General features: G+C 39.5%; 1 protein-coding gene across 1 annotated transcript; it reads right to left on the bottom strand.

Moving 5' to 3' along the window:
* Window positions 1–2: 2 nt before the first annotated feature.
* Window positions 3–4,794, bottom strand: LOC108902130 (tumor necrosis factor receptor superfamily member 13B). Its single transcript, XM_018703876.2, has 5 exons — window positions 4,667–4,794; window positions 3,424–3,558; window positions 2,862–2,978; window positions 1,893–2,273; window positions 3–1,810 (listed from the first exon to the last, which is right to left on the bottom strand). Exons 2-5 carry the CDS (start codon window positions 3,536–3,538, stop codon window positions 1,548–1,550), a joined length of 876 nt encoding a protein of 291 aa, XP_018559392.1. The 5' UTR covers window positions 3,539–3,558; window positions 4,667–4,794; the 3' UTR covers window positions 3–1,547.
* Window positions 4,795–11,249: the final 6,455 nt, after the last annotated feature.

Here is an 11,249-nt window from a genome sequence, read left to right as displayed (position 1 = left end):
TACACCTTTGTGTTGCTTGTTTATTTATCATTGAAAGTGTAGCATGAGACATATTGTTCTTTTCATATTACACATGTACACACCGTATTCATTATATATACATGTTTGTGCCTGTACCTACACATTGCTGCAGACAGTCTCTGCCTGCCCATTCAGATTTGGTGGTTATAAACTTGAAGCCCCAATATTCAATAGAACTTGAACATCTTCCGACTTTGGTGACACCTAGTGGTGGAATCAGGAAACACGCTTGACTAATTATTTTCAGGAGAACTGGTGCGCATCACTGCAAGTGGCAGATGTGAAGTTCTCCACCACTGAGACTTTCACTACCATCCTGAGTAACATTGTATGTCTTCTGGCTGTGTTTCCAGTATTGCTTACTGATCTACAGTTTTACTCAATTTTTTGCAATTGAAATATACATTTACGTATGGTGAGTGACACTTGTTTTAGTGGAAACAATTAAGTGGGAGTCAAGCCTAGACACAGAGTGTCTTCTTCTGACTGTAGCTTCCTGAAATTATGTGATCTGACAGATGGCAAGCAACTGAATGCTGCTGGATTATGGCTGAATTTGTGTCTGTGACAGTAACCTTTTCAGTCAGGGGCAGTTGGTGAGAGAGAACTGTGTGTAGTGAAGTAATGACTTCATCCAGATCCTGCATGTTTCCATGCTGAAAAGGCTGAGGGCTGAAGCAAGCAACTTGACCATGCAAGTTTTTATCAGATAATACGTCATAAATATTACATTATGTTCTCTATTTGCATATGGCTTGATAGTTAAGATATATAAACATTGTTGTGGCCAGTTTGTAATGTTCCGTGATGTTTCTGTTTGTTTCCATGATATTTTTTAGATTATGATTACTGTGAGTCTAGACTACTAGTTTGGTTATTTCCTTTCACAGGAACAGAGTGTACTGTACATGCATGTCAGTGGTCAGCTAGCGGTCAGTTGTAGTCTTTATGATTTGTTCAAGTGAGACTTTAAACAGGAGACATGAGTAATGTGAAGAAAAGCATTAGTCCATCTTTAAAAGTGCTTTGCAGTCTCCTTGTTGTGTCTGGACCATAACAGAGGCCTATTGGTGAACACATTTGCAGTGATACTTAGATACTTATGGATATGGAGCAGTAAAACTTAACTGCCTTATGGCACAAGCATACGCATCATTATCGTGCCTTCATAAGGCAGTAAAACATGGCAGACTTTTTCGTAATTAATATGAATCAATCATATGGCAGATTTAGAATTTTTTTGAATGGAAAATGCCCTTTGCTTGTTTGCTTTTGTGTTTCATTTGATGAAAAAAACCTTTTTAATACTAATTGTTGCTGATGCTGTTGCTGCTTGATGAGAGGTTGATAGGGATTGTAAATGAGTACGCAACTCTTTAAACGCCATGTTTTCACAATTTTGCGATCAATTTTAACAAAAGAAAAAAACAGTATATTGATTAACTTCTCTGGTGTGTTTGGGGATATGTTGATCCATTCCAGTTTTCCTTGTGAGACACCTTGATTTGAGAGGAAGCAAATGAACCTCATCTCACTGCTGCCTCCTCCTGGACCCCCAGTGCAGAGATGTGATGGCTCTCTTCGGTCCAGAGAGGCCCTCCCTTCTGGATCTGGGCTGTAGGGAGGACAGCTTGCTGGTAGAAAGAGAAAGGTGCTCTTGGTGGCCTGTCATTGCCCTGGCCTAGTGCTTTCAGGTCTGGGAAACAGTGTACACACACGCAGGTCTCTGTAGGGCTGGTGTCCTCTGATGGTTCACGGTCAGTGGGACAGCTTGGACTTGTTACAAAATCTGTAGACAGAGAGGGTAGTATGCACACATTGGAGCAAAAGACACTGATTGAGGCCTTTGATTGTATCCATACTACACTAACCTTTGGAGGTCTGCCCCAGATGGCCAACTGGCAGGCGAACTTCTTTGCCTGGCTGGACTAGACGCTCCTGGTTCTGGCTAGCCTCCTTGGGTCCTGGTTTGGAGGTTTTGGCCCTGGATCCCCTCAGGAAGACTGCCAGGGTTAGAGACAGACTAGAAAACAGCAGCACCATGCACAGTGCCAGCAGGGAGTAGAGCAAGACGGTTGGGTCTTCCAGGGCCAGCGTTGGCACTGGGAGCCCTCTGGGATTCGGCATTTGTGAGATTACTTCAGTCAGGAGCTTTTTAGTGGTCACAGGAGGTGGTGTACACAGGAACTTTTTAGTGGTCACATGAGGTGGCGTAGTCAAGAGCTTTTTAGTGGTCACAGGAAGTGGTGTATCTGGGGGAATAGATGGGAAAAATGATGGCTCTTTGGCATCTGAAGAGGAAAGACCTTCTTGACTAACTACTTATAGTTACTACTTCTTCCTCCTTGTGCTGCAGGCGAAGATCTCTTAAAGGCCTGGCTCTGTTTATGCTACAGATATATCACCCAGGCCATAAGTATTTGGACAAGAAAATAATGGTACTACCTTAAAGTTCCAAGTCTCAGCCAGTGCACAAATTGCAAGAGTTCAAAGCAGCTGGATGCTTGGTTTCTAATATCATGTGGGCAGCTGTGGGTCTTCAATGTTAGTTCATACACAAAATAGCTCAAACATGGCTAAGAGTTGAGAGACACCATTTAGTGGCCAGTTGTCTTGTCTTACTGCTGACCCTTCACAAAATCACTATTTATTTCTATTTGACAAGAGTTCCCTCTTTGCCATTAAACTTTTTGAGTTAGTCAGCTGTGAACTTTGTTCACTGAAGTCTGACTTTGGCAACAAAACACAGCACTTATGCCTCCCAAAGACAGAGCAGTAACAGAAAAAGGAGTCACTAAATAATTAAGACTCTAATCCAGGCTAGCGGGGTCAGTACTCACTCTGGCAGTGCTGGGAGCATTCTGCTGGATGTCTGCCACAAACCTCAGCGCAAATAATACATGTCTTCAGCAGCCCATCATAGTGGCGACCAGGCAGTTTCTTACATTGTGCAGACTCTAATAAAAAGACATATGAAAGTAATCAGGAGAAGTGGAGGATATGCTAAAATTCAACCTGTCCTGTTCATTTAGCACTATATTCATAGTTTTAAGAATAATTCTAGACTTATGTTTTTATTTGAAAGAAATTTGGTAAAAAACAATGAAAAAATCTACCTGAATTGCATTTGCGTCCCTCAAATTATGGCTGCTGGAGTGAATTGTTTTGTGCATAATTTAGCCAAGGTTTTATCAAAATCAATTTAGCATTCTATTTAGCATCTTATATACTGCATGAGAAGGATGCAGAAAATCTTAAGAGTAGATGAAGATCAACAATACAATCAGCTAAAGCTGACAGCTTCAGAGTTTAATGTTCCTGTGACCTTTGAATGTCATAGTTCATCACAACTTCACATTCAAGCTATATGTGTCCTCATGTCTGTGTGTATGTAATTCTCACCACAGTAACTGGTGCATCTGGCGTGGATAGGAGGGCTTTCGCATTGCTGCTGACAGGTTATGCATCGTTTGACCAAGGCATCCCAGTACCATCCCTCATGGCAGCGTCCACCCATCAGCCCTGATAACCCTCACGCTGACAATCATGCACACAAAAGACAACAAATGGACACTTAGTGAGATAAGTGTGGAGGAAACAGCTGTAGCACTAGAGCAACTATAAATATATGAATGAAACTGTCCACTTTATGCAAATGTAGCGTGTATGTTCCTGAAAAACCTGTACCAGTAGAGAAGATAGGTGGAAATATACTGTTTACCTCAGACTGTTTACCTCAGACAGACCTTTTCCTTTTGCTTCAAAAGCTGAACTGACCCAGTTCCTTTGGTGTTTTAAAACTTGTAGAGTTGCAAAACAAGGACTGCTGTTCCTACTATACCACAATTCTTCAAGTACACACCTAATAATTCAAAGATAAGGGGCCATCAGCAACGTGCCATCCTTGCGGCAACTGGTAAACTTCCATCCTTTCAGAAACCATATCTTTGTTCTCAAATGCAGTCCTCTTCGCTCTGGCGAGCACTGAGTCAGTGGACTGTGAAAGGCACACAGATCCAAAACTCCTCCGCCCTCCACTGCTTTCACACACAGAATGGTAAGCCTGATTTATTCTTGAGTTTATCTGTCACACCCTGATAATCAGAACTTAGTGTCTTACTCAGTACCCCCCCTTCAGATTTCACGTACAATTTGTACAATGTGCAATTCTCATAAACACATTATGTTTTGTGAGTGACTATTATCCAAAACAAAAGTGCTTATTTCAATACAAACCAAAATCCTTACTTATAATGACCTGTTGTCTTTGTCATATATTCAGCTATTTTTGTGTAAATTGTTGTTGCTTTTTCACCATTTATCTTTTTTCATTTTGAGATATTTTTTAAGCTTCTAATTTTTTGTAATTTATTTTATTTTCTCATTTGTGTGGTGTGCCCGTAAATGTGACTGGAAACAGAACTGCGTTCCGAGCAAAGGGCTTCGTGTGAGCCGCGGAGCCAACGCTAACTCAAATTCTTGTGCTCACCACTGTCACACTGGTTGGAAACTGAAAACGCTGGCTGAAGTTAAGGGTCCGTGCCCTACCCGGACCACAAATATTGACCACAAATCTTGAAAACACTGCATTCAAGGGTTGATGACCCACTATGGGTTGAAAACGATGTTTGAAGGGATCACTCACCTGGCGAGATGAAGAAGCGGTGGGAGAATCCTGGGTTTGAAGATGAGAGTGATGAGAGGGCTTTATTTCAGCATGGAAGCTAATTTGTGTATGAACTCACTGTCTGAGCTGGGACTTCCCCCCTGTGTGTAAGGAGGATCTCCCCACACACTGAATCATGGCTAACAGTAAATAGGATGATTTGACTGAGATCAACAGAAAATATACCACACAATTGGATTTTTAAAAAACCAAAAACTGCACAGTTTCAAGTAAACAGGTCCGCCACAAATATGGACTAAGGTCTGGATTATTCACCTCTCAGAACATTGTAGAGCATGTAGGTTCATTCTTGACTTTGGAAACGGCAACCAAAAAAAAGGACCTCCATCTTGAGGTCCGACTTTCTTGGTTTGTGTATTACGATGGACATTAATAGTGATTGAAACGTGAAATGAAATTGAAATGTGAACATTGTTTTGACGCCAATGCGGTGTAGCTTGGGCTTTGTGTTTGGGGTTGTCATCTTGGAATATAAGCCTTCTGATATATCATGCATGCTGAGGTTCACAGTCTTCATATCATGCATAGTTGGTCCATGCTTGTTTTTTTGATGAAAACAAATATCTAATAACAGAACAAAAGCTCACAGGCAACTGACGTGACCCACTGTCTTGCTTCTATGGCTCACGTGTGTGGTTGATGACAAATCAGTGATTGGAGTGGTTCCACTCAAAACTTTCCATGTCTCCAAGAATCCTGCACAGAATTTGTTGAAGAACCTGAGCTAATTTAGTGGAGAAGAGTTGTTAATGGACCTGAGACAGCAGCTAGGTTTCTGTACCTGACAGCTGCTGCAATGTAACTGGGCTTTTTTCTTTTGCTTCAAAGTAGGTCCATCTAAGTGCTTGTTTTTGCCACTGATTCTCAGATTGTTATTGTCTGTGACGGACAACATTATGGACAGGATTTCTACAGAGATAGATTTTTTTTTAATTAAAAAGTAAAATCGCTTCATTTTTATCTTGCAGAACACAGGAGTTGCTGTAGTACCCCTGCCTCAGTCTGTTAGTTTGTTTATGTGACTTTCAGTGGTGGAAGAAGTATCCAGATACTTTACATAAGTAAAAGTACCACACACACCAAAACAAACAAGCTAACCGATTGAGACAATGGTATTCCAGCAAAGGTAAACTTACTGGTGCAGTGATGTATTTGGTCAAGCAGATCCTTTCTTATAGGTGCAAATTGAAAATGTCCATAAGAACAGGTGGATAGAAACTTAGCTAGAAGCTGATACTAGTTTCATCTTTGCCCTTCCTGCTATGACTGGTCAAAATGTCTGCTGTTGTATTTAATAACCAACTTTTCATATACAGATGTATTCTGACTCAAAATCACTGTAACCCCATGATTACACACAGGTGGGTGATCTCCAGTCTACTTATTATTTAACCTCTGAAAGTGTTTTATATGACTGTACATACTTATGTATGTCTACAAATTAACCTGATTTGTAATATCCATTCATATTAATATTATTTCACATATCCTGTTTATAACTGCAAGAAAAAAACCATTAACAAGTCTAGCTTACAGTGTACTGTATCAGTGTGCCTTGATGAGATGCTACATCTAAAACGATTTACATGATTTGGTTTTTGAAGGAGGATTTTAGTGACCCCCATCTTCTACTGTACAACAAAAACAGGCCTGAGAAGATTTTACCTGTTTGACCTGAAAATGTGTCAATTGCGTAACTTTGTATAAACCCCCCCAAAAGTCATACTGCCAGAGCCCTAATTTACACAGATCATCTCTGTGACTCAGTGTTTCTGGCATTAATGCAGATGTGACTAAACCCACTTTCTCGGCATCAGAGTGAAACTTATCACACCATTCCACACCATGTGTTTTACTCTCCACTGATCACAAGATGTGATTTCAGTGTTTAAGCTCTGCTTTGTTTCTGTGAACCAGGGTCTTTCTAGCCACATGCAGCTTAGTTTTGGACCAAGAGTGAATGTAGTGTGTTATTTTTAAACACAGCATGAACACCTGGTATTATTAGATTAAAATGTGCACAAGAGATTTATTTTTTGTCCTACAACAGGAACAAAGAAGTATTTGAATCTTTTGACTTTTAAGCCCTGCACAATGTGTCAGTTTAAATCGCTAAGTGAGATTTGGCATCAGAACAAAAAGGCAGCAACTTCTAAAGCCATTTAATAAGTGTCACACAGTGGCTGTTTGCTCAACTAATATCTAATGCAATTAGAAAAAGAAAATAGTAAAAGTAAAAGTATGACTAAAAGATTAATAACAGAGACTGTGATGGTAGATCACAATAAATCAGGGAAAGATCAAGCCTGAAAAGCGGTGCTGGAGAGAGGAAAAAAGCAATTAAAACTTGTTTTAAATAAATAAATAATAAGCACTTGAATAGAAAGCTTTAGGTTTCAATCTGCAGTGCACCTGTTAAATGCTAACGGAAATTATGTGGTGACAAGTCATTAAAAGGTGTTAGTTTTGTTTTACAACATACTAATTTAGTTCTGCTTCGTGGCATTGAAAACAAATAGCTGGAAGCAGCAGGATGAGTCCACTGCCCACAAAGAACAACAGGTGCAGTTGTGCTATTGAATATGTGTGAGTTTTTAGAACAAGATAGATGGTCACCAAATTATGGCCATTCACGATAAGCCATGTCCTAAATTATAATTTACTGGCTGTAAAAGGTGTGGACTTTTATGGTCAACCAGTAGGAGTCTCTAGTGCAATTACAAGGATAGGATCCCTCACTGGCTTCCCACCCACAAACAAGCTAGATACAGCTAAGGCTAAAAGTGAATAGTCCTTTTCCAACCAGTTTTCTTTGACTTGATGGAAAAAGTCAAGGAAAAATGTGAAGATAAATTGGTAAGGGCTTTGGAAAAAACAATCATGGTACAAATAGATTCCTACTGCACTTTTGCAGATTATGCTGCAAATGATTACCGGTAATCTTTGGGGTTAAAACTGCATTTGAGTATACCTAAGCAAGTATGCAGTTAGTGGGATTTCCACTTTCTATATGTAAATCAGCTGAATGAAACCAAGTGTTAGAGAAAAAAATCAAGCAGAAAACAAAGTTGATTTTGAGGAAGCACTGATAAAATGATGACTTAGCTCCATTTAGCGCCATCATCAAGGCAAACAAATATCTCCAACAAGCTCTGCGGGACTTTTTGACCATAATGCCTGGCAGTCCGTCTGTTTTCCTTAATTCCAAAATATCATTCACTTTGCTATAAGGTTTTTACCTGAAATGTAGGAAAATTGTAAATATATGAGATGATGCAGAAAAATATATTTTTATGTAGGTAAATTGGCAAAAATGTGAGTATAGTTTACCAATAATTACAAGGCCACAGTGTGCAGTCGACAGTATCAAGGCCTGTAGATTTGATGGGGGCCAAAAAGCACCCTGCAAACAGGCATATATGATATGCATTACTGCTTACCTCATCAAAAACTCCAGATGCAGGAACTACAGTAAACGCCAGAATCACCAGTGACCAAAATTATAAAGAGGAAGGAACACAGAGTATGTCTGCTTTGATTACTGTTTGAACATGTTTAAGTATGCAAACATGCATAACAAAACATTCAAAGATGCACAGACAAAAGTGTAAAGTCAAGATGCAGGTGAGAGCAGAGGTCAAAACAACAATAAAATGACAAAGTCAGAATCTTGCTTGCTTGTATTGGTGTGAATCCAGAAGAGGGTAAAGAAGGTAAAGGCAGTGTTTTGTGTAGCCTGGATCACACCTCTAACGAAACAACCACCCCCAGAAACTTGAGTTCACTCAGAATAGACTCTCTGCAGATGGGTAGTCAAATTTTGAAAAGGGAAAAAGGAAGCCAGTTCACATGAGTAGAAGAAAAGAACAGAACAAAAAAAGACCAAATAATGACTAAATCAGTCATTTGGCAACCTATGCAAAGTGTGTAGTGAGTCCAAGACTTGCATTTGCCAAAGGTCTTGGTTTATTGAAATAGTTCCATGTGCAACATCAACACAGAGAGAGAATTATTCACACTTTTTACACCAAATAAAACAAATAATAAACAATCATTTATTTCTGTTACTTTTTAAAAGGTTATAGAGACTTGAGTGGTCAAAGAGTTCTCAGCCCCATATGGGAGTGTGTAACACTTCTTAAATACAAAGTCTCAAAAGTGTCAATCGGAGTACTGGAGTACAGCTGTCGCTGTAAATTCTATGCAGCTGTACATTGACTCCAACAATACAAAAGTTACACCAGTAGATGGAGACAGCCTGCAGTGTATGAAAAGACAGCCTGTTAGGGGTAGGATCAATACCAATTTCCAAACTAATCTCTGTGCTGTTGTCATCAATTGAGAGAAACTTACGAGCCCTTTCACCATTTCACCTCTGATACTCTCTTTATTGTGTAGGAACACTAGTTCATCACTACTAATCCTTCACTTGACCAGGCAGGGAGCTAGACCAGTCCCAGAAACCTACTCTTTTCTAGAACTTTGGCAAAAGAAAAGAGTGTTGAAAGGTAAAGGATTTGGCAGGGGATGAAAGGACCGTTCTCATGAGACATAGGGAGTACTGCAAGAGTATGAAAATGTATGATGAAAGGATGAAAGCCCACATGCTGTGCAGCGTGCAGTGCCCTGCTGAAACTTCCACTAGACCACTGAACACTTTCACCCACTAGAGTATGTTTGTTAGATCAAAAAGAGCATGTTGCATTTCCTCATTTTCTTTCTTTGACGTCACTGTAACAACACCAACAGGAAATCTCCTTTCACTTCATTTGTGTTGGGGAAAAATTGGCTCATTAGAGAACTGTGGAAAACCCATGCTGTATTTCATCTGCGCAGGTGCAAGTAGTGCAATATCTGATGTACTGACATTGACGCTCTCATCTTGATCCACATAAATGATCTGACTACTTTCATGTGAACCATTTGGTCAAGAGGCAACTATTTGTTCTCTTTTGTACACTTACCTGCCACTTTTCCCGCATTAGAGACTTTGTTCTCATGAATAGAGCAATAAAACCAAATCAATAGATAATAACACAAAACTCAACAGTGGTAACAACCCATTCATACATATCTACCAGTGATATTTAATGTATTCATTCAACAATGACACCAAATCAAACTCTCTCTCTGATTAGTGTTTGAAAACAGTGTTTGAAAAGAAGTTCGATTTTTTTTACTTTGTTAGTGATTTAAGAAATATCATGCAACTATTTTACTAACAGCCTCAAAATCAATTTGATAGTATACTGACTTGGGTTTGTTGTGTCTGTTGCAATGACAAGCCAGCGATCATGAGGAATATGTAGAGTTTGGCCTGTGTATATTCTGTTTGTGGGGCTATGAAGTCAGAACTGTTACTCTTGGGGTACGCTGCTCTCCAGTAGCCTTAATTACCACTTGTGGCTGTAGAGGCCGCTGTTGCTCAGCAAAAGTTACAGTGTTTTTTTTTAAAGCTGCTAAAATCTTCATTTACAGTGGATCACAGAACTACTTGAATGTGAACATGGTGACTCATAGTGACAAACCCAGAGAGAATTATCACGCAGCTCTGCAGCTCTCTTCATCTTTAGAGAGCATTTTAGTGTCTTTCAATTCACTGTTTTGGTTTCTGGACCCACATCTATTCTCTTCTAAAAATCTAAATCTAAATCTACAAATCATCTGTACACTGCCTGTCTGGCGTGTGGAGCCAGACAGACAAATGTAGCTAAAATTAGCAGCTAGCTAGTGAACATAGTGGAGCATTTTCCTACTGAAGAGTCAGATATTTCCCTCCATAGTGATCGGAGACTTAAACTGGAAATAAAAAGAGAGCAAATACAGGACTTATTCATTAGGTAGACAGAAACATGACTCCAGCTGAAAGCTAATGTTGTGCTGCATGACAAATATCCATTGTAGTCATAAAAAGGAAGCTTTATAACACCTTTGGCAACAGCATACACATTTTCGTCTGTATATGAAAACCTTACAGAGCTATTTAAATAATTTGATAGTTGAGCTGAAAACCAGATTTTTTTCCTTGGCTCGGCTCTTCGTTTAAAACTTTAATTTAGCCTCATCTCTGATCTTTTGTGCTTTTCATCCTGTTCATTAACAATACCTCAGTTCCATAGGCTTCATGTGAGCTGTGCTGCAACAAGTTTTTCATACACTGATTTTAGTTTGGCCTACTTGCCTTCACTTTATTCTAGTTTGAGTCCATATTATGCAACAGAACTTTTCAAAAGAATTTTCAAGAGTAGTTTGACTGGTCGTATTTCTATCTGGTTATGGAAAAGGTCATACATACAGAGGCTTGATCATACACTACTGTACCAGGGCTTTGGCACAGCACTGACCCATTATAATAAATCTATTGTTGACCACACTGGGGGAACAAGTGCTGCATTCGCTGACATTTTTTACCTTGACATTCAAACTTCGCTCTCCTAAAAAACTAATATTTAGCTGGCTAGAGCTGGATGTGAAAATTCACCTTCTGTGTGCATTTAATCCTCATTTCCATCCTCTCACCTGCCGCCACCACAATGAAACA

This window comes from Lates calcarifer, linkage group LG23 (assembly GCF_001640805.2).
Source record: "Lates calcarifer isolate ASB-BC8 linkage group LG23, TLL_Latcal_v3, whole genome shotgun sequence".
Taxonomy (NCBI): domain Eukaryota; kingdom Metazoa; phylum Chordata; class Actinopteri; family Centropomidae; genus Lates; species Lates calcarifer.
The sequence above is the reverse complement of the archived record's forward strand: the minus strand, read 5'-3'. Positions and strand labels throughout refer to the sequence as shown.

Coding starts and splice junctions, on each gene's coding strand:
- LOC108902130 (XM_018703876.2), bottom strand. CDS start 3,538: ATGGGTGGACGCTGCCATGAGGGATGGTACTGGGATGCCTTGGTCAAA. Junction 2,979..3,423: donor CAGATGCACCAGTTACTGTG/GTGAGAATTACA, acceptor TCTTTTTATTAG/AGTCTGCACAATGTAAGAAA. Junction 2,274..2,861: donor ATGCTCCCAGCACTGCCAGA/GTGAGTACTGAC, acceptor CTATTCCCCCAG/ATACACCACTTCCTGTGACC.